Source organism: Alnus glutinosa, chromosome 7, assembly GCF_958979055.1.
Source record: "Alnus glutinosa chromosome 7, dhAlnGlut1.1, whole genome shotgun sequence".
In the NCBI taxonomy this organism is placed as follows: domain Eukaryota; kingdom Viridiplantae; phylum Streptophyta; class Magnoliopsida; order Fagales; family Betulaceae; genus Alnus; species Alnus glutinosa.
In genome coordinates, this window is record NC_084892.1 from 8,721,761 (window position 1) to 8,744,057 (window position 22,297).

At 35.9% G+C, this 22,297-nt stretch overlaps 1 protein-coding gene, 1 long non-coding RNA gene and 1 pseudogene across 3 annotated transcripts; 2 read left to right on the plus strand and 1 right to left on the minus strand.

Moving 5' to 3' along the window:
* Positions 1-409: 409 nt before the first annotated feature.
* LOC133872740 (IQ domain-containing protein IQM6) lies at positions 410-4,882 on the plus strand. The gene is given in 10 exon segments (XM_062310332.1): positions 410-683; positions 1,510-1,971; positions 2,232-2,346; positions 2,537-2,602; positions 2,691-2,779; positions 2,882-2,969; positions 3,303-3,542; positions 3,655-3,756; positions 4,018-4,651; positions 4,654-4,882. Coding segments are annotated over 9 exon segments (1,830 nt in total). The 5' UTR covers positions 410-683; positions 1,510-1,582; the 3' UTR covers positions 4,761-4,882.
* On the minus strand, positions 4,587-10,888 carry LOC133872741 (uncharacterized). Of its 2 annotated transcripts, none has more exons than XR_009901070.1 (6): positions 10,625-10,888; positions 9,655-9,718; positions 7,506-9,001; positions 7,306-7,368; positions 4,875-5,506; positions 4,587-4,717 (listed from the first exon to the last, which is right to left on the minus strand). It is a non-coding gene; the product is annotated as an uncharacterized LOC133872741 (long non-coding RNA). The 2 variants fall into 2 exon arrangements; XR_009901071.1 differs by lacking the exon at positions 4,587-4,717 and having other exon boundaries at positions 4,875-4,976; positions 5,292-5,506.
* Positions 10,889-12,460: 1,572 nt separating this feature from the next.
* Positions 12,461-18,346, plus strand: LOC133873212 (uncharacterized; annotated as a pseudogene).
* Positions 18,347-22,297: the final 3,951 nt, after the last annotated feature.

Genomic DNA, 22,297 nt, shown 5'->3' on the forward strand with positions numbered 1-22,297 from the left:
AGATGAGATCCTATTAGAATTAATCACAAATATATATATATATATATATATATATATATATAAACTCGAACAATCGATTAAGTTGTGTTAATCAAATGAGTTTACCATTTAAACACAGGCAAAATTAATAATAAGTCTCTTGCTTCTACTTTAATAAAAGTATTTTTTTTTTTAATTTCAAAAAAAAAATAAAAAGTATTTTTTTAAGAAAAGAAAAGAGAAAAAAAAAAAAAAAAAAACATGTATTTCATTGTCAAATTTGTCAGTAACAAGTGGACGGAGACCATCTATTTGTTATTGCCACTCTCTCTCTCTCTCTCTCTCTCACACACACACACACACACACACACACACACACACTCCTATATATACATGATACGTCTGCAAGAAAGGCACAAAGCCAACGTGTTAGAGCTTTTAAGACACAGCAGAGAGCTTTGCACGAAAGGAGAGAGAGAGAGAGAACTGACGAAAGCCACTCTGTAATCTTTGAACCTCTGAATAACAAACACAAAAACCTCTTCACCACCACACCACATTGTTCGCTCTCTCTCACATTGCCACCTACAAATTCTCATTTGGCCGTTTCTCTTTTCGGTTTCCTTCTCTCTCTACCTATCATTTCGATTTTGTGTTAAAGCCACTCGCTTCCCTGTTTTTCACTTCGTCTCCAATGGATTAAGGTAAGACTTCTATACCTTTCATTTCGTATTTGTTTCCTACTTTCACTCTCCTGTTGTTGGGTTTTCTTTCTTTTTTTTCTTTTTTTATTGAAACTTATTGATAAATTTTGAAAATGATATATGGGTTATGTTATCATGTTGTTTGATTGAAATGGGTAGGTTTGAAGAGGCCCTTCCGGGAAATATCCTTGATGAAAACTGTAGAGAGAGTTTACCCACATATTAAAAAATGAAGAAAAGAAAAGTAGATATGTTTTTATATGTATATATAAAAATTGGGTTGTAGAGGAAAAGATCAAATACGTTAATGGTATCTCTTTCTTGTTCTGTTTGATTGAAATGGGAGTCTGAACCTGTTTTCCCATTTATATTAAGAAGTATTTCTGGCCTACAAAGAAAAATGCACTCCAGGCATATGAGTTGTGTAATTTGAAGTTCCTTTATGATATATGGTCTTTTAATATTGTATATGATGTACTCAAGAAATTCATAATGTGTAGTTATTCAAATCCTCAAGATTTGGTACGATCCTTTTTGTGCTCTTTCTTTTTATTTTTATTTTTAAAGGTATGCTCTTTGAGGGAGCTTAATTTGTTTATTGGGGAAGGGATGAAATGCTCAAAACTGGCGAACTTTTGTCAGGCATTTTCCTTCTCTTCCTTATCATTAAACAAAGTATGGGCAGGTGTTCATGAAATCAATCATATACCCTCATTGGTGAATACTGATATCCTAGTGTTATTTTCTTTACCATTTGATTGTCTGTCGTTGCAACCAATTTACAAATTTCTGGTGTTTAATTTTCGACTTTTATATATTTCAACAGGTATCCAGTCCCCATAGAACTTGTTGATTGAGATCTTGGTTATTTGGATATACAAGACATCCAATTTTGATAGATGGGGTTATCCTTATCCTGTCCATTAGCTGACCTAGATGATGTGGATAGTCGCTTTGAAGCTATTCTTGTAAGATCAATTAGTTTTGGGGGCAGAGATGTGATGAGTCCATTGCGACCAGTCAGTTTCAATGGCCGTGATTCAGTCAAAACTCCTTCTGCAGAAAAGGAGAACAATGTGTTTGGTAGATGTACTGTGAGCTCTAAGACTAAAGACATTGTAGACCAATTGCCAAGATCAGATGGATTGTCTGAGAAAACTCACCAATCACCATTGTCGGACCCAAAGAAGCATAGGAACCAGGCTGCATTAAAGTTGCAGAAAGTGTACAAGAGTTTCCGAACAAGGAGACAGCTGGCAGATTGTGCAGTTCTTGTGGAGCAGAGATGGTTTGTTTTAGTTTTATTACATGCATTTCTCTTAAGGAAAGTTTGGACAATACATGAAGATGAGAGCATCCGTTTAATTTCGTCCCATATAGTTTGGGAACAAAGATTGATAATTTAATTTGGAGTCACTATTTATGTTCACATGTGGTGTTTGAGGTCTGTCTTTGCTTTACAAGGATTAAATGGATTGGTTTTAGGTCTGTTTGTCCAAACACCGTCTCCATATTTGTATAATAAGCTTCTTGCAATTCACTTTGTAGGTGGAAGCTGCTCGATTTTGCAGAACTGAAGCGGAGCTCGATATCATTCTTTGACATCGAGAAACCTGAGACTGCTGTTTCACGCTGGTCCAGGGCAAGAACTAAAGCTGCTAAGGTAATTTTAATCAATTGAATGCATCCTTATATGATGTTGCTCAGTTATAAAATAATCAAGTTACTAATGACCAGACGAAACCAAGAAATAACCCCTCATGTGCAAAATTATAGAAGATCCCCTATAAATATAAGATCAAACAAAATTGCTGATTCTTTTGTTTTTTTCATTTTAATTTACCCCTTTGCAGGTGGGGAAAGGCTTATCTAAGGATGAAAAGGCTCTTAAACTTGCTTTACAACATTGGCTTGAGGCAGTAAGTCCATGGTTAAAGTAAAATCTTCGAAACAAACAAACAGCTTCATTTGTTGTTTGTTCTTAGTCTTGTCCCTTCTCCTTAACAGATTGATCCCCGTCATCGCTATGGCCATAATCTTCAAATTTATTATGTTAATTGGCTTCAGTGTGAGAGTAAACAGCCTTTCTTCTACTGGTAAGATTGGTTGGGATCAAAAGCAAATCCTGCAGATTGACTTTTGCTTGACAATGAATATTATTTCTGCCCTTTTGATATTTGGACTTCGAAAAAATGCAGGCTCGATATAGGAGACGGAAAAGAAGTAAATCTTGAGAGATGTTCTCGATTGAAGCTTCAGCAACAATGCATCAAATATCTTGGTCCAGTGAGCCTCATGTCCCCTTTGTGATTTCAAGGAATTAGAATTAGGTTTAGGTCATGTTTGGTACACTGAATCAAATGGATTAGTGACAGGAATAATTATTAGGCCAATGTTACTCTTATTCATTTGTTTTGGTTGCAGTAGTAAAATATAATTAAGAATTAATGGATTGTATCTTCTATATTATCTTTATACATAAATTGAAATTTACTTTGAAGTACAAGGCAAAGTTGATTAAATCTAAAGCTCAAGATTTTTAAGTGGCTCAAAATTTAAACAAAACGTCATATGATTTCCCATTGGTATTTATTTACTGACAAATGTTTCGAATTGCAGGCAGAACGGAAGGCTTATGAAGTTGTGGTGCGGGATGGGAAACTTTTGTACAAGCAGAGTGATAAATTCCTTGATACAACAGAAGGACCCAAAGATGCTAAGTGGATCTTTGTTCTTAGCACATCCAAAACCTTGTATGTTGGGCTGAAGAACAAGGGCACATTTCAACATTCTAGTTTCTTGGCAGGAGGCGCCACATTGTCTGCTGGAAGATTGGTAGTGGAAGACGGCATTCTGAAGGTATAAAAGAAAAAAAAAGACGGTTTTTCAAAGAATAGCTTGATTAATTGGTTGCTGTTTCTTTTTGTGGAATTTGTGTGACATTCTAATAGGATTCCTGTAAACTCATTAGGCAGTTTGGCCTCACAGTGGGCATTATCGACCGACAGAAGAAAATTTTCAAGAATTCATGTTGTTCCTTGAGGAACAGAATATAGATCTAACCAATGTAAAGGTAGAACAAGCTGACTATGCTTCTCATAGTTTCATAAAGTTAACATCTATCCAGTCTCATTTATGTAGCAGATGACATAGCAGGAGAGTATTGGGATACTTCATACAATGGTGACACTTAAACATGGGAACACATGCTGTTTAGCAGCTAGCCAAAATCTTCTGCTTTGTCATTGCACACAGACTGTTTGCCAGAGTTCATATTGAATTTTATCACCATGAAGGCAAATCACTGATGCGCTTCTCTATTTGTATGTAACAGAAAAGCCCAAATGAAGAGGAAGAAGAAGCCCCTAACGAAAAGGCCAATGACATTTGCCTCCAAAGCATCCCATCAATGAGTGAAAGTTTCTTGGCTCAAGAGTACTCTGATTCCAGAGGCCAGGATTCTAATGCTAAAGAAAATCCCCGACCCTCCATGTCAAGATTGTCACGAGAATTAGGGTCAAAAGTACCCAGACTTGAAATACCATACCAACAGGATGTATTTGACATTTTTAAGAAGGAAGAACTTCGATCAGGTTGCCATACTCACCTTCCAGATTCTGCAGAAGATGGTTATGAGACAGCGGAAGAGTCGTTCTTATCCGAGGAAGATTTCATGGTTCCCAAACTGAACTTGTTTGATGGAGACAAAGAAGAAGACGATGAACAGCCCATCCCAAAAGAGAAAATCATGCAAAGGATAGATTCACATAAAGGAATGAAGTCATATCAGTTAGCTAAGCAATTATCCAGTAAATGGGCAACCGGAGCCGGGCCACGGATTGGTTGCATGAGAGACTATCCTTCCGAGCTTCAGTTCCAGGTTTTAGAGCAAGCCAACTTGTCTCCAAGATCAAGAAGTGTTAATGCATCCCCCCGGATCGTATCCCACTGCAGCCCAAAGGTGGTGACTCAACTTCTTTGTGTAGAGAGACAAGTACAAGCAGAAGTTCCCATGCTCCGGAGCAACTGATATACTGTCTTAATCAGCAACACCATAGACTGAGTAAATTTAGATGAAACCAAAACCCATACTGGAATTATTACATCATGCTGGGGGTAGAGAAAATGATATAGGATTCTTTTGCATTCTTTTCTATGCCTGCCATTATTCTACACATTTTTGTAGCTTACCGTAGAAATTGAATGAGAACTGAAAAGGGTTTTGCAGGATGTGCAGCCCTTTAAACTAAAAAGAGAAGAGACCCCTTTCCCTTCTTTCAATTCTATGTAATCCTGTATTGAAATCATAAAGCAGGAAACCAAAAAGCATCACTTTTGAAGATGAGAATGTTCTCACAGAGTAAAGTTTTGTAGATTACAGTTGAAGAAATTTGCAAAAGTTGATCGCCATTTGCTTAGTATTATCTGGACCTTATTCACACACAGACACACTGATATTTTTGCATGTGAATAACTGGTCCACTATTACCCGGACTTTTGCAGTCTATGATGGGGCGGCTCAGAATTTGCAGTCTTTGATGGGGGGAGAAAGGAAAAGAATATTTATCATATAAAAGAAAGGCAACGAGGATGTGACAATTCCTTCACCTGTGATTCGAGAGTGACTGATCCACCACTAAGTACTTGGGGTGGCTCTAACATCAATAGGGGTGGTTCGAACACTCCTCTTCTGTTTATATATGTACCAATGATTGGTAGTTGAAGGGGGTCATGTGTCACGAGTAGTAGTTTGTAGGGGCAATTGGTAAGTGAATAGTAGTTGGTGGGCGTAAGTGTAATTTTCCCAAATAAAAAATAATGATCTACAAGAAAATAAGATTAGAAAAATGATTTCAAAAGAAGAATGAGCATTAGACAACAAAACTAGCATTTTGTGTATGTGAAAGTCGACAAACACTACATTACATACAACAAAATTGCTGAACTGAAAGCATATGCTGATATTCACAAAAAAGTACAAAACTCTCTCTCTCTCTCTCTCTAAAGAAGAGGTCAGAAAAGATAAACATGAAAGGAAATATAATGAACTTAGCATAGAATAGATTCCATATAAATCTATAGAACTGTGAGATTGCTTCCTGCACGATGCCATCAAACTTGAGATCAGACATCAAAATGAAATTCTCATTTTGGTGTTCATTTTTATTTGTCTTTTGAAAAGAATATATATCTAAATCCACAATCTCCCATCTATCAGAATTCCAATTAGTATAACTTCGATCAGTAAGAGAAGAGGTAAAGAGAATCTTACCAGCAATCCGTTCCACTATGTATATTATCCAGCCATTTATTCACGCAGTAATACTTGGACTACTCAAAAGGCTAAAATAGTTCATATGACTTCCAGACAAAGCCTGACTGGTTTTGTTATAGTGTCTACCAATAAGAGGCGTCTATGAATCATATGGAGATTATGATCATTCCATTTTCCCTTTCTCACTATTAAAGGCACAAATCCAGCTATTCTTTTTACTCTTTTTCATTTTTGGATGAGTAGAGATAAAAATGACTCCAGCTAAAGTAATGATACTAGAAAAATTTCTACAATATTTTCATGCAACATGAAGCAATGAATTACCTTAGTGTAATTTGCTTGTTCTAACACCCATAACTGATATTACACAAAAAGAAAATTGTAAGCCAGAGCCTTCAAAATTTAAAAATATTTGCACGAAAGGAGATTTGTTTGTTGGTGTGAAAAAGAATTAACAATCAGCAAACTGACTTCCACATAACCTAGAGATTCATTAAACATAAGAGAGCTGGAAGAGGCAAAACATGACAGAGTCATTGCATCAGGACATGCAGATAAATATCATATTGCTATGACAGTTTGTTGAAAAATCCTGTTCATAATTCTTTGCTTGCACTAATATTGTTGAAGGTAGATTAATTATGTATGAATGTGAGTCAAAACCAACCTTATTCCTATGTTTAACAGAAACAAACAAAAGTTTCTACTCTGGTTCTCGAAAGGACCTCTGGTCTTGAACAACATGGTTTGTGGTTGATGGGGAAGAGGCAAACTTGACTGCAATGGTGGTCACTTGCTAGATGCTGAGGCAATTAAGGGTTTGTGCGGTTTTTAGTAGGTTCATGTTTAGGGGGTTGATCGGACTGTTATAGGTTGCAGGTCATTGGGTCAGATCAGCCAGTCTGGTCCGACACTTAAGACCATGGCGAGGTGTTGGGACTTGGGATCGGTCAAAATCTTAGTACAAGCAATGTAAGGTAAGATGCAGCACATGCAAGGACCTGATCACGACCTTAATTGTATATCAGCTGAAACAGACTCTTAGGTTAACATCAGCAACCATACAGGAAGTCAGATTAAATTCCAATGTATCATTTAGCCAACAAGCAGTCATTGGAGTTACTTTCTTGTCTTGTAAAGAATCATTTATGCCAAATCCAAATTCCTTTTCAAAATATTCATTGAAGTTCCTGAATAGTTGATCAGAAATGAAACATAATCTCTCTTGTAGTGGGAAAAAATTGTGAGTGGATAAAATAAAGAAGTATTAAGGGCAAAAATATTCTCGCAAAAAGACATCCTAGTTATTGTGGTAAGAAGAAGGGTTATAAATCACAAGAAACAAACCTGGAAGATCAAGATTGATGACAAGATTATATGAGCAGGAATCATTAAGCTACGGTTGAAAGCCTGTACACATGCAATTGAAGGACTTCATTTTGTATTCATCTTTGCTGAAGAATATCAATAATGAATACATACATGCATAAGCTGTGCAGAAATTTTGTAAAGACAAATAAGATAAACTTCAATGGAAATGTGTTCACCTGAGGCATGTAAATTGCTGCCAGTGCAGAAGCAACATAGTTTACCAACAAAAGCCAAGAACCAAGGAACGCAATGTTCCTAACTCCAAGCTTTGTTGCCAAGGTTGATATCTCAAACCTGTAAAATGATTATATCAAATTGATAGATTAGATCGACGTTGATTTTTCAAACAAGGGATGCCAGCTTCTGGGAGAAAGAAACAGCTGGGTTGGGTTTGATTGAAAATGTGATTCGACTTCCAAACAAGAAATGAGAAAGAGAATTGCGAACATTAAGGAATGTAGAGGGGAAAATCCAAGACATACAAGTCATAAAGATGAAAAGGTCAATGGATATCAGCAGCTCAAAGAAATAAGTAAATTAAAAAAATAAAAAAAAAGCCTTGAAACTTATTTGCAATCACCCTTGACATCTGGAAGATCTTTTGTTATGGCAATGACCAGCGCAAACAATGTTACAAAAGTAGTGATGAAAGCCACAGGTGAGCTGCAGGTGGAAATTAAGATCTCAAAAATTTGAAGAGAACATGCAGCGGAAATATCATTAGAGGTTCAAAATTCAGACTATAAAATTAGATATTAGATTAACCAGTCTAGCTCATCATCCTCTAGATGAAAAACAATATCGTTAAGTACGTCATTTTTAATCCGGTGGACTTTATGAAATAGGTTCAGGAAATGTTCCAGTGCATAAAAACTCAAACTCTAATTCATTCATCAATTTGGGCACTGATTACGATTTAAAGGAATGAAAACCACCAACTCATTGATTATGAGATCCATGTTTTAAATAAATGGAGGCCCATAAGTCATACAGAAGCACAACTATAACCTTTAGACATGTATTAGAAGTACAATATAAAGGAGCTTATCAAGCCTTATCATGAGCTATTTGATTATGGAGTTATACCAATCACATTAACTAAAGTGGCTGCTGTACATCTTTAGTCTTTAGACGACTGAAGCGAAACCATATAATCTTTGAAAGCCCTATATCATGTAAATTACAAATTTCCAAAACCTAAGTCAATAGTTGATTTGTCCGTTTGTTACTATAAGCTAAATCAAGGCACCAACTTAACAGGTCCCAGGCTGCTGATTTAAGAAGTCCATCTCTTTGAACCCTAGGTGAAGCATGTGAGCGTGGCTTCATCTGAATCAATTATATTATGAAAGACATATAATAAAATGGTAACTCACCTCCACTTGAATCTAAGTCCAACGACCACTCTAGTGGTGTAATATACACCAAAATTTAGAAGAAAACCGTGTACCTGGAAAACTTATTTTTTGGTCAATTCCAGTGTTCTAGAGAATCATCTGGCAAGCAAAATATAATTGTAAATTATTGTGCTAATGCAGTCAAAAGAGCATCATCAATATATACAACAACAATCTCCATTACCATGTTCCCCACCTTGAAACCCGAACCAGTGCTTCCTTTCTCGGAACTTGAATCCCATTAATTTGGTTCTTCATGGCCTCTAAAATGATGACTTCATTTATACAGACAAAAATACCCACAATCATGTATATATAAATGAATGCGGATATGCATGTTATGTCTATGTTTTTTTACTCTATCTACAATTTTTTTTTTGTAGGGCCCTCTTCCTTCCTCAATACTTTGTTAAGGTCATCTCAGAATGTGAATTGATAACCCTTTATCTCAGTAATAATCTGTTCATCTTAAAGCATAAAGTAACAACCCTTCCTCTACTTCATTATGAATTTGGTAAAATTGTGGATGACTAAGGGCACGTTTGGGTATGCGATTTTTTTGTATTATATTCTACTATTCTTTACTATATTCAAAATTGCGAATACCGAAAAAATTTATTTTTTGAAATTATGTTTAGATAGTTTAAAAAACCTGAGACAAAATTGAAAAAAATTGGATAAAACTTGAGTAGAATTCAAATTTAGCAAAACAATCCAAACATGTATTTCAAAAATAATAAAATATAATAAAAATAAATGTCTTACCCAAACATGCCCTAAGAAATGCTGCAACAGGAAATCTCTTCATTCTAAATGGAGGAACTGAATAAATGGTGCCAAGAAAAAGAGCAAGGCACTAAAGAGAAGTAATGAATGGGCCAAAATTGAATCCAACAATCAGCAGGCCAGTCACTGGAAATAATATCACCTATAACCATGCAGATTGAACTGATAGATCCCCTGCAGCTATCGGTAAATAAGGTTTGGTTACCCTGCAAACGAAACGAAAGAGGCTAAGTTCAAAGAATTTTACATGCATACTCATGAACAGGTGAACACATTAGGATAAATCTTGTATCAACCACGCAGAAATCCATAAACCCACACTTTTGCAATTTATACCCATGGCTTTTAAATTAACTTATTGGATAAAAGCCATCTGGCTATACCGAAATCGTTCTTTAATACTAATGAATGTTTTATACAGCCCAAGGATTAACAGCAGGGTGATAATGGCTCATCTTTTGCCAGGTCTCAGACCACAGAAAATTTGCCCCAAGTCTTTTCATGGTGCTTGGAAAACCTTGTTCTGAGTTTAAGCCAGTTACATAAAATAGGATAGACACACTGTCAAAGCAAATTGCCTACCATCTGTCTCAGGCCAATAGGCCGTAAAAGCTTGATATTCTTATGAAAGTTGATAACAGCACTTTGGCATAACAATTAAGGGGAAAAAATTACCGCTCCACCAGCTTATACTCATTTTTTGTTCCCCCTTTCGGACAGGCAAAAGGATGATTGGTTCAATTCAGCCTTATCATTTTCAATAGAGGCAAAAATCATATCTCAATTGGATGGTCCGGTGCTATTTCTGAGCTTTGAAGCTTTCAGATGGTATTGGTTTTGTGCATCGTTGTTTTCTTTTCATGAAAAAAGAACAGAAAAATAAATCAACAAAGTGCAATGCAATCATATTTGAATGATTGATTGCAAATAAATTTCTCCAATCCCAAGAAATTAAACCAGCCCAGATGAAAAACAACAGGTCTCAACAAATCTCAATGATTGTCGCTCGATTTTTAATCATCAAATACTTCTATTTCTTATGAAACATAGATAATCAACCAAAAAAAAAAGTTCACAAATTCAATGTGATTTGTTAAAGAAATGAAGCATACCCAGATGGAATTACGCCTATAACGTCTGTTTGATGCTGGTTTTGAGCAACTTCTGTGACCGCACAGCGCAATTGAAGGCAACATTGGGTAGCATTCTAAGAGAGAGAGAGAGCGATGAGATTTGCTTGTGGGCTTAGTGGGTATCTTTGTGTGATAAAAGGGTCTCTTGCAGTGAGGGAATATGGCTTGGATTCGAAGTCAAGACGAAGGAGAGAACGAGAGCTCCATGCTGTCTGCAGAGTTAATATTATAACAAACAGGGAACTTCGCTTAGCACCAAAAACTTTCATCGTGTTGGTAATTTGTTTTCAAAATTTAGGGTTAAATACCTTTAAAGTCCATGAGTTTTGACAACTTTATTTTTTAATTCCTGAATTTTAATTTGCATCACAGATGATATATCAATTTTGGAAAATGACCAAATTAGTACCTCTGTTAACTTCTCCATCCAAAAATTAACGGTCCGCCACGTGTCAACTTCAAAAGTTGACACGTGGCACTATATAAAAAAATAAAAAATAAAAAATAAAAAATCTTTAAAAATTAATTAAAAAATTTAAAAAAAAATTGAAAAAACTATAAAAAAAAAAAAAGGGGTGGCTGAGCCACCCCCTTGGCTACCATGGGGGTGGCCGGCCACCCCGATTTTGGCCAGGGAGGTGGCCGGCCGGTCTGGGGTGGCCGAACCACCACCACCCCCTGGACAGAAGAAAAAAAAAAAAAAAAAAAAAAATTGGGTTTAGGGTTTTGCCCTTGGGGGTGGCCGAACCACCCCCGTGCCCCTTGGGGGTGGTTCGGCCACCCCAAGGGCAAAACGGGAAATTCTTTTTTAGGGTTTATTTTTCCCGTTTCCGCCCTTGGGGTGGCCGAACCACCCCCAAGGGCAAAACCCTAAACCCAATTTTTTTTTTTTTTTTTTTTTTTCTGTCCAGGGGGTGGCCGAACCACCACATGGGTGGTTCGGCCACCCCAGACCGGCCGGCCACCTCCCTGGCCAAAATGGGGGTGGCCGGCCACCCCCATGGTAGCCAAGAGCCACCCCTTTTTTTTTTTTTTATAGTTTTTTCAATTTTTTTTTAAATTTTTTAATTAATTTTTAAAGATTTTTTATTTTTTATATAGTGCCACGTGTCAACTTTTGAAGTTGACACGTGGCGGACCGTTAATTTTTGGAAGGAAAAGTTAACCGGGGTACTAATTTAGTCATTTCTCAAAATTGATGTATCATCTGTGATGCGAATTGAAACTCAGGGACTAAAAAATAAAGTTGTCAAAACTCAGGGACCTTAAAGGTATTTAACCCCAAAATTTAAGTCAAAACTTTCAATTTTTTTTTTTTTTAATAATTCCAAAACTTTCATCTATTGGTAATTGCTTTTCCAATTTTTTTTTTTTTAATTTCACCTCTCCGATTATGGTTTGAAGTTAAATAAGAGGGTCAAATGGTAAAACGACTATTATATTCTTATAAATTTTATAAAACTATAAAATTACCCTTAAAAAAAAAACAATTTGAGGATTTTTTGAGAAAAATTTTAACCCTTAAATCCTAACGTGTAAAAGAATTTTTAAAACTGAAAGAAAAAATTATAAAAATGATGAAAGTTGGGGAGTTGAATGAAGTTGTCCCATTATAATAATATTATATATATAATAGATCGACTTCCCTCCTCTCCTTGTTAACCACGGATAACTTACCCCGCAAGAAAACAAATAATATTATTGCAACCGACTTATGACACGTATCTTCGTCTATATATATGTAAAGCACTAAAGCATCATTCCGTCTCACCCAATCTCGCTCTCTCTCAACTCTCAAGTCTCAACGGGCAAATAATGGCAAAATCAGCGTTAGCATGCAAAGCAAGAAGAACCCAGAAGGTCTTTAGATTCTCCGAGTCCGAGATGGACGTGGCTCGGCAGCTAATACAACTCAGCGGAGAGTCCGATGACCACCACCACCACCGCGACGACATCGATAACAACATTAATAACAGCTGTGCCGAAGGGAAAGCAGAACAAAGCAAAGTCGGTGATGCGTCTTCTACTAATTATACCATTGGAGAAACCTTTGAAGAAGATGGGATTTGCTGGCCAAGGAAGAGGAGGTTTCGATCGATTCATCATCTGTACAGCTTGACCAAGCCTGTTATCGTTGCTAATGCCAAGAGGAGGAGATGTGCAGTTTGATGATCAAATTTATATTAAGCATCCATCCGTATATGTGAAGTACTATTTATCGATCTTCTTCCATGCATGTTTTTTGGGTTTCGAAAAGATGTAAACGAAAAGAGTATTTTTTATTTTTTTATTTTTTTATTTTTTGAGAAATTTGATTCCATATATATATATATATATAATGAGAGCTTCACAAGCACATCTAAGTGCGTGAAAGCCATGTAATTAAGCTTTTACTTAGGTAATAAAAACCAGTAGCTTCGTCATTAAGGATACCTTGCACATGAATGAATGAACTCCAACTGAATGCCTCTCCAATGGCCGGTCTAGCTAACCTATATATATAATAAACCTCAAAAACTAACATTACTGAAATAGCAAATTTAATAATATAATTAGTCTTTTAATACTCTTCTTCGCATGTGTGGAATATTTTAATTAAAAGCGAGGTTAAGGTTGTAGAATCAAAAAGTCCCCAAATTCAAGATTACTACTTTAATACCATATAAAATTACTATTTACTCTAAAAGTTTAAATTAATACAAAATAAAAAAATTGAATAATTTAACTAATATCCAAACTTTTTCTATATACAAAGGTTGTATGAAAAAAAGGGGGAAATTATCTTTCAGTATAATCATTTGAGGTTGTAACTTGTAAGCATCTAGTTCAGTGAGTAGAGTGGGTTGTTCATTAGTTATACACCATATATAGCTCATACCTCCATTAAATAAATATCATTTTTCTCATTAGTAATTTTGCAAAAAGAAAGAAAAAAAAAACACGAAATAAATCTCCCTATTGGGATAATGAAGAAGATTTCAACCATGCCCTTAAGCTGGCGGGATTGTTGTGATATCACTCATAAGGACACAAATATTTTTGTTGTGACCGATCCAAAAATAGGTGGTTCAGTCATCTCAAATCAGTTTTGTTATCTTTTGTCTGTCATAGTTTGTCGAACTTAAAGGCCCAAAACATGAACGGGGTCTGCAGAATCCTTTAGAGAAAATACTTTGTATAAAGGAAACAATATACCGAAAAAGAATTTACAAAATAGAGAAAATTTACCATGAAACAACAAAATCAGTCTTTTGTTCTCTTATAACTGTATAGATTAACTTTCTAAAGACGGTTCATCTTTCATTTCTCTTGAAAGTTGAAAATAAAAGGATTTGATCGACAATACTCCATTGTTGTAATAAAACCATAAGACTTTCTAAATTCTTCAAATCCTTTTACTTTCAACTTTCAAGAGAAATGAAAGATGAAGTCTTTAGAAAGTCAATCTCTACAGTTATAAGAGAACAAAAGACTGATTTTCTTGTTTCATGGTAAATTTTCTCTATTTTGTAAATTCTTTTTCGGCATATTGTTTCTTTTATACAAAGTATTTTCTCTAAAAGATTCTGCATACCCCAATCATGTTTTGGGCCTTTAAGTTCGACAAACTATGACATAAAAAAGATAACAAAACTAATTTGAGATGACCGAACCACTTTTTTTTGGATCGGTCATAACAAAAATGTCTGTCCCTATGAGTGATATCACAGCAATCCCACTAGCTTAAGGGCATTGTTGAAATCTTCTTCACTATCCCAAGAGTTTGGGCCTTTAAGTTCGACAAATTATGACAGACAAAAGACAACAAAACTGATTTGAGATGACCGAACCACCTTGTGGTTGTTATTTCTGATTCGGGGAACCTCTCATTTCTCGCATTTTGCAGTGAAAGGCACAGGTTTTATTTATTTTTTTGCTTAGTTCGTTCTTTCCTGGTCAAAAGAAATAAATGACTTCGCTACTTCTTTGTTTAATTTTTTACAGTGGGTTAGTCCTTATTAAGCTTGCTTACCGTATATTGGTTGTTGATATAGCCTATAGGTTTTTCCCGCTAACACAAGTTCAACTTTCCAATCCTGGAAACTCAAGGCATCAGCCTGGAAGAATGTTGGCTGTTGATTCCAGGTAGGCTGCATTTGTGGTTATTAGACAAATTTGAAATGATACTCTTTTCATGATCAGGCTGGTTTGTTTAAGTCGGTGTTTGGCACTCCTTTTTAATTTTTTTTTTTTTTTTTTTAAATTTAAATTTTGCTTTTTTACTTTCCCCTTTTGCTGGACTTAATTGGAGTCCTAGTGCTGAATTTGCAAAACTCTTAGGGCCCTTTCTATAGAGTAGTGCGGTAACAATCCTTGTTACTACTAGCAAATTATTTTTTTGGCATTGGTCTTATATTATATGGGAAATCTCTCTGAAGCTACGCAAACTCCTGTCCAACAGTCCATGCATGCTTTTGGATGATAAATTATTTTTTGAGTAACTGCCTATGTCAAATACATGAAGGTAGAAGTAGTATTTTCTATTAAGCAATTTGATGAAAGTACACGAGGAAGATTCAATGAGCTAGGGTGATTACTGATTAGCAACCCCAAAATATGATATTTCTTTTTTGATAAGTAATCGAATCTCATAAAGAAGTGCAGAGGGGCATAAACCAAGTGCACGTGAAGGTATACAAGACAAACAAGCATGATATTTCTTCTGTTATGCTTGTCTAAAAGGAAAGGAAAAAAGAAAAGAAAAGAAAAAAATGCATCATTTTTTTTTTATGTAGGATTATATTATGCCTTATGGTACGCATGCTTAATCTTTTGAAGGCTAATACATCAACTGTATTAAGTAGGATATATATCGATTGTTTATGGAAATAAAGCCTGAACTTCCATGTCAATATGTGTTTGTCTTTTCTTTTCTCATTCCTCGAGTTTCGGAAGAAAAGGAGAAGTATCTGGAATATATACCTAGGATTTTCCTAAGTTCTAACTTCTATGATTCTCTTTTTACAGTGGCTGCTTCATTGCTGCTAGTGCATATGAAGATCGATCGGTTGGCTCTGTTTTCCGTTTCAATGTATAATGACACCGATATCATTGATGAGGTTAACTTGCTGACGTATTAGAAAGTGATTTGTTGTTCTGTATGTATGAAAGAAAGCAATATATGGAACGTAACTACTCCCTTGATTAATAATACAAGAGACATTTTCTTTTATTAACATTAAATGTTATCCCACCTACTTAAGGTACCTTATTATTATTATCCTAATTTTTTTTTTTTTATTGAAAAGTGAGTTAAGTATTTCACATGTGATGACAAGGTGTACTGTGGAAAGTGTAATATATATAGACGTTTTGAAAAGGGACAATAATTTTAGGACACCCCAACAAGGAAATGTGGACTAATCAAAAAAAAAAAAAAAAAATGGGGATGGAGGGAGCATTTTATTTAATTTACTTATTTATTCTCATGACATGAAATTTTACATGGAGTTACTGAGATGTTTTCTTGTCACACAAATTCAGAGAATAATTTACCCTCCTGAAAATGAAGGGGATGCAAGTGTGTCCAGAAGCGTCCAGGAAAACAGTATACGGGGTACTATATGGAGCACCTGCTTTATTTCACAAGATTCCTGTCAACCAAGTAAGGGGCATAATCTTGAACTAGCCATTCTTCTAAATAGGTATGGTAATTGAGTATCTGTCATAGGGGAATATAGTCTTTATTTGTCATAGTTATGTGGCTTTAGGATGAAAGTTATTCTCTATTTCTATTCTATCAGTGTTCTGCTAAGGTAAACATAACTACAAACCAAAGTTTGGACTGCAGGCGGGGGAGCAGACGGGAATGTACTTCTGTTATTGGGATGGAATATCAGAGAATGTGCTATATCTGTTCTCTCTGAGCATACGGAAGCCGGACCCTTGGCGCATAATATTGTTGAAGTTCCACACTGTAACGGGTTTGCCTTTATGTTCAGGGTTGGTGATGCTCTCTTAATGGATCTTAGAGATCCGCACAATCCATGCTGTCTATATCGAACGAGCTTAAATTTTTTACCTATTGCAGTGGATGAGCATAATTTTGTTGAGGAATCATGTAGAGTACATGATGTTGATGATGAAGTTTTATTTAATGTTGCTGCATGTGCTTTGCTGGAGTTGAGGAGGGATTATGATCCTATGTGTATAGATGGTGAGAATGGAAATGTGGGTTCAGCCCGCAAACATGTATGCTCGTGGAGTTGGGAACCAGAACATCATAAAAATCCAATGATGATTTTTTGAGTGGATACTGGAGAATTATTCATGATTGAAATTTCGTTTGATTCTGATGGCCTTAAAGTTAATCCATCAGAATGCCTTTATAAAGGTCTACCATGCAAGGAACTTTTGTGGGTTCAAGGCAGATATCTGATTGCAGTTGTGGAGACGGGCGATGGGATGGTCCTCACACTGGAGAATGGAAGACTGCATTACACAAGTACTATTGAAAACATTGCACCAATATTAGATATGTCACTTGTTGATTACCATGATGAGAAACATGATCAAATGTTTGCCTGCTGTGGAGTGGCACCAGAGGGATCGTTAAGGATTATTCGCAGTGGTATCAGTGTAGAAAAATTGTTGAAGACTGCTCCTATTTATCAAGGCATAACTGGTACTTGGACAGTTCGAATGAAAGTAAATGATTCTTATCATTCTTTTCTTGTGCTATCATTTGTTGGAGAGACCAGGGTGCTATCGGTTGGCTTAAGTTTTACTGATGTGACTGATTCAATTGGTTTCCAACCTGATGTCTATAATTTGGCATGTGGCCTTGAAAGTGATGGTTTGCTTGTACAGATTCACCAAAATGCTGTCAGGCTTTGTTTACCTACCAAGGTTGCTCATTCTGAGGGCATCCCTTTGTCCTATCCAATTTTCACATCTTGGTTCCCAGACAATATGAGTATTAGTTTGGGGGCAGTTGGACATAATATGGTCGTTGTTTCTACCTCTAATCCATGCTTTTTATTTATCCTTTGGATCAGATTTCTATCAGCTTATAATTACAAAATATATGAAATGCAACGTCTGAGCCGGCAAAATGAATTATCATGCATTTCAATACCTCAAAAACATTTTGAGCAAAGACAATCAAGTTCTTCCATCAAACTGGTAAATAATAGCCGTGTGGATGCCTTTCCAGTTGGAGTTGACACTGGTAAAACATTTGTTATTAGGACACATAGGCCTTCGGTAGAAATCTTGTCCTCTATACCGAAGAAAGGCCTACGAGTCCTTGCTTCAGGGATGATTTCATTAACAAATACCATGGGAACTGCTATAAGTGGCTGCATTCCTCAAGATGTAAGGCTTGTATCGGTTGATAGGCTTTATATACTCTCTGGTTTGAGGAACGGAATGCTGCTCCGGTTCGAGTGGCCTGATGCCTCCAAGGTGTCTTCATCAGAATTTCCCAGATACCAATCTCTTAGTTCGTCTTTAGAAAATACACCTACTGCCTTATCAGGTGTTAGAGTGCCAACTTCTTGTAGCCCACGTCTGTGTGAGGCTAATCTATTTCAGAAGACAGACGACGTTCCTGTTAATCTTCACTTGATTGCCATTAGTCGCATTGGCAGCACTCCTGTTTTCCTCGTTCCACTGAGTGATTCACTTGATGCAGATTTAATTCCTCTTAGTAACTGTTAGGGAATATTCGTCCCCTATCAATGTGGGGCCAGATTTGCCTTTATAATGGAATCCCGGACTTCGGACTCCGGTTTGGTCTTTGGATCTTGAGCCTCGGTCATGAGCAGCCTTTAGTATTTATTAGGCCAGTCAAATCAAGTCAGAGAAGATATAAAACGTCTACATGGAGCCCTGCGCTTGACAGGGGTAAAAGAGACATATAACACATAGGGGTATAAAAAGGAAGTATTAAAATTATTAAAGGGTAATTTCAATTTTCTCTAAGATCTCTCTGTCTCCCCTCTTCACATAAATACTGGACTGACTTGATCGTCGGAGGAGGCTCCGCCGGCCAACCTCCGACGGGTCTTTCCTGTTTTGCAGGCCAGCACGGGGAAGAAAGGACGTCTTTGATCATGCCATGTCACCGATTCAAAAATATCATCAACAGTAACAGACCTTGGTTGTTGCATACTGCAAGGCACAACCTCTCTTGTACATCCATCTCAGTTCAATCTTCGACACATGTGACCCCTGTATGTTCTGTGGAATGCCCAAAAGGAGTCTTATTTGTTGCAGAGAACAGTTTACATTTGGTGAGAACTCTTTTCTATGGAGTCATATATTTTGTGGGTATTTGGCTTTCAATTTTAAGGCTATTCTTTTTCAGCTTGCGAAAAATTATGCTTTCATTTACACCAAGTATATAGGGAAAATATTAACGAGTTGCCTTTGCATTATATATCATGTTAACTGTGACTTTCATAACAATTTACTTGTTCAGAATTTCTACTCCTATTTTATTTGTAAAACTTTTGAATGACGACTTTTGAATAAGCGGGTTGAAATGACGACTTTCAGTGCTTGGAGTGCTGAATCATGAGTACTTTTGACTTGTTCTTCTCTTTTATTGGCTGAGTTTGGTCAAGATCTATCTCCTCTGAGAATATTGGTCTCTCAAGAAATTAGAGGAGATAGGTCTCTCAAACATTTAATATCGGACAGGCAAAAGGATGATTGGTTCAATTCAGCGTTATCATTTTCGATAGAGGCAAAAATCATATCTCAATTGGATGGTCCGGTGCTATTTCTGAGCTTTGAAGCTTTCAGATGGTATTGGTTTTGTGCATCGTTGTTTTCTTTTCATGAAAAAAGAACAGAAAAATAAATCAACAAAGTGCAATGGAATCATATTTGAATGAATATTGCAAATAAATTTCTCCGATCCCAAGAAATTAAACCAACCCAGATGAAAAACAACAGGTCTCAACAAATCTCAATGATTGTCGCTCGATTTTCAATCATCAAATACTTCTATTTCTTATGAAACATAGATAATCAACCAAAAAAAAAAAGTGCACAAATTCAATGTGATTTGTTAAAGAAATGAAGCATACCCAGATGGAATTACGCCTATAACGTCTGTTTGATGCTGGTTTTGAGCAACTTCTGTGACCGCACAGCGCAATTGAAGGCAACATTGGGTAGCATTCTAAGAGAGAGAGAGAGAGAGCGATGAGATTTGCTTGTGGGCTTAGTGGGTATCTTTGTGTGATAAAAGGGTCTCTTGCAGTGAGGGAATATGGCTTGGATTCGAAGTCAAGACGAAGGAGAGAACGAGAGCTACATGCTGCATGTCTTCAGAGTTAGTATTATAACAAACAGGGAACTTCGCTTAGCACCAAAAACTTTCATCATGTTGGTAATTTGTTTTCAAAATTTAAGTCAAAACTTTCAATTTTTTTTTTTTTTTAATAATTCCAAAACTTTCATCATATTGGTTTTTTTTTTTCAAAATTTTAGTCAAAACTTTCAATTTTCTTTTTTTTTTTTTTAATTCCACTCCTCCGATTATGGTTCGAAGTTAAATAAGAGGGTCAAAGACTCAAAAGGGAAAACGATTATTATATTTTTATAAATTTTATAAAATTATAAAATTACTCTTAAATTACAAATAATTTTTTTAAAAAAAAAAAAAAAAAAAAAATTGAGGATGTTTTGAGAAAATTTTTAACCCTTAAATCCTAACGTGTAAAAGAATTTTTAAAATTGAAAGAAAAAATTATAAAAATAATGAAAGTTGAGGAGTTGAATGAAGTTGTCCCATTATAATAATATTATATATATAATAGACCGACTTCCCTCCTTTCCCTTGTTACTACAGACAACTTACCCAGCAAGAAAACAAATAATATTGCAACCGACTTATGAGTTATGAACAATATCTTCGTCTATATATATGTATAGCATGTATCATTCTGTCCCACCCAATCTCTCTCTCTCTCTCTCTCTCTCTCTCTCAAGTCTCAACGGGCAAATAATGGCAAAATCAGCGTTAGCATGCAAAGCAAGAAGAACCCAGAAGGTCTTTAGATTCTCCGAGTCCGAGATGGACGTGGCTCGGCAGCTAATACAACTCAGCGGAGAGTCCGATGACCACCACCACCACCGCGACGACGACGATAACAACATTAATAACAGCTGTGGCGAAGGGAAAGCAGAACAAAGCAAAGTCGGTGATGCGTCTTCTACTAATTATACCATTGGAGAAACCTTTGAAGAAGATGGAATTTGCTGGCCAAGGAAGAGGAGGTTTCGATCGATTTATCATCTGTACAGCTCGACCAAGCCTGTTATCGTTGCTAATGCCAATAGGAGGAAACATGCAGTTTGATGATCAAATTTATATTATGCATCGATCCGTATATGTGAAGTACTATTTATCGATCTTCTTCCATGTTGTTTTTTGGGTTTCGAAAAGATGTAAATGAAAAGAGTTTTTTTTTTTTTTTTTGGAAATTTGATTCCATATATATATATATAATGAGAGCTTCACAAGCACATCTAAGTGCGTGAATTAAAGCCATGTAATTAAGCTTTTACTTCAGTAATCAAAACCAGTAGCTTCGTCATTAAGGATACCTTGCACATGAATGAATGAAATCCAACTGAATGCCTCTCCAATGGCCGGTATAGCTAGCCTATATATTGTATGTGTTTTTTTTTTTTTTTTTTTTTAATCCAAGGAGCTTAGTATTTCATTAATTAAAGATCATGAGTATAAAGTTCTTACATCACAAAGTATAAAGCTTCTACAAAATCATAGTCATAGATACAAACAAAATTGATACAAACAAAATTCTTACAATAAAGTATTATCTATGGCTTTCATCTTTCGCTAATTCATGTACAAAAATAGTTAAAAAGCAGATCTGTTCCGAGCATCCATACTAAATCTAAGACAATAGTTGTCAAATATCCTAAAAATTTATTTAAACCGGCCGTTAGAGATAACTTCTCACACTGAGCTATCGAGGCCATGAGAGATAACCTCTCACACCTGAGTAAACCTCATTCTATAGATCGTCCATGAGGGCAGACCTAAAGAGAAGAAAACTCTTATTCAAAACAAAAACACAATCAGTAAACAGCAGCAGCGGCTAAGGAAAAGATGAATGGCACAGCATGGAAATAGATGGACGGATGCATAGCAGAGATGCCAAAATTGATGATCTGGTCGAAGAACACCTACAAACAAAAGAAAAAACCAGAATGGGAGGGGGATGCCGGGCAGGAGCGGGGGGTAGAAAGGGAAAGGAAGAGGAGGAGGGAGCAGATCTCAGATCTGTTTTCTAATGGGTGAAGTCTATAAAAGATACAATTTGGATTTTTTTTTTTTTTTCTAGCCTATATATTGCTTTAAGTCTTTTTAGTTATTTTTTATTTTTTATTTTTACTTTGAGGGCTCTGTCACTATTTCAAGTAAAAATAGCACATGCATGTCACGTGTGCTTTTTCCTGTCGGGTTTGACATGCTTTGTTAATAGAATAATTTTTTTTTTACCAACAATTAGTAATCGAATGAGGTAATGTGTCACGAGTAGTAATTTGTAGGGACAATTGGTAAAGGTTTTGGCTTATGTAATGTAGTTAAATTAACTTTCTTCATTTTTTGTTTTTTTCCCTTTTTTT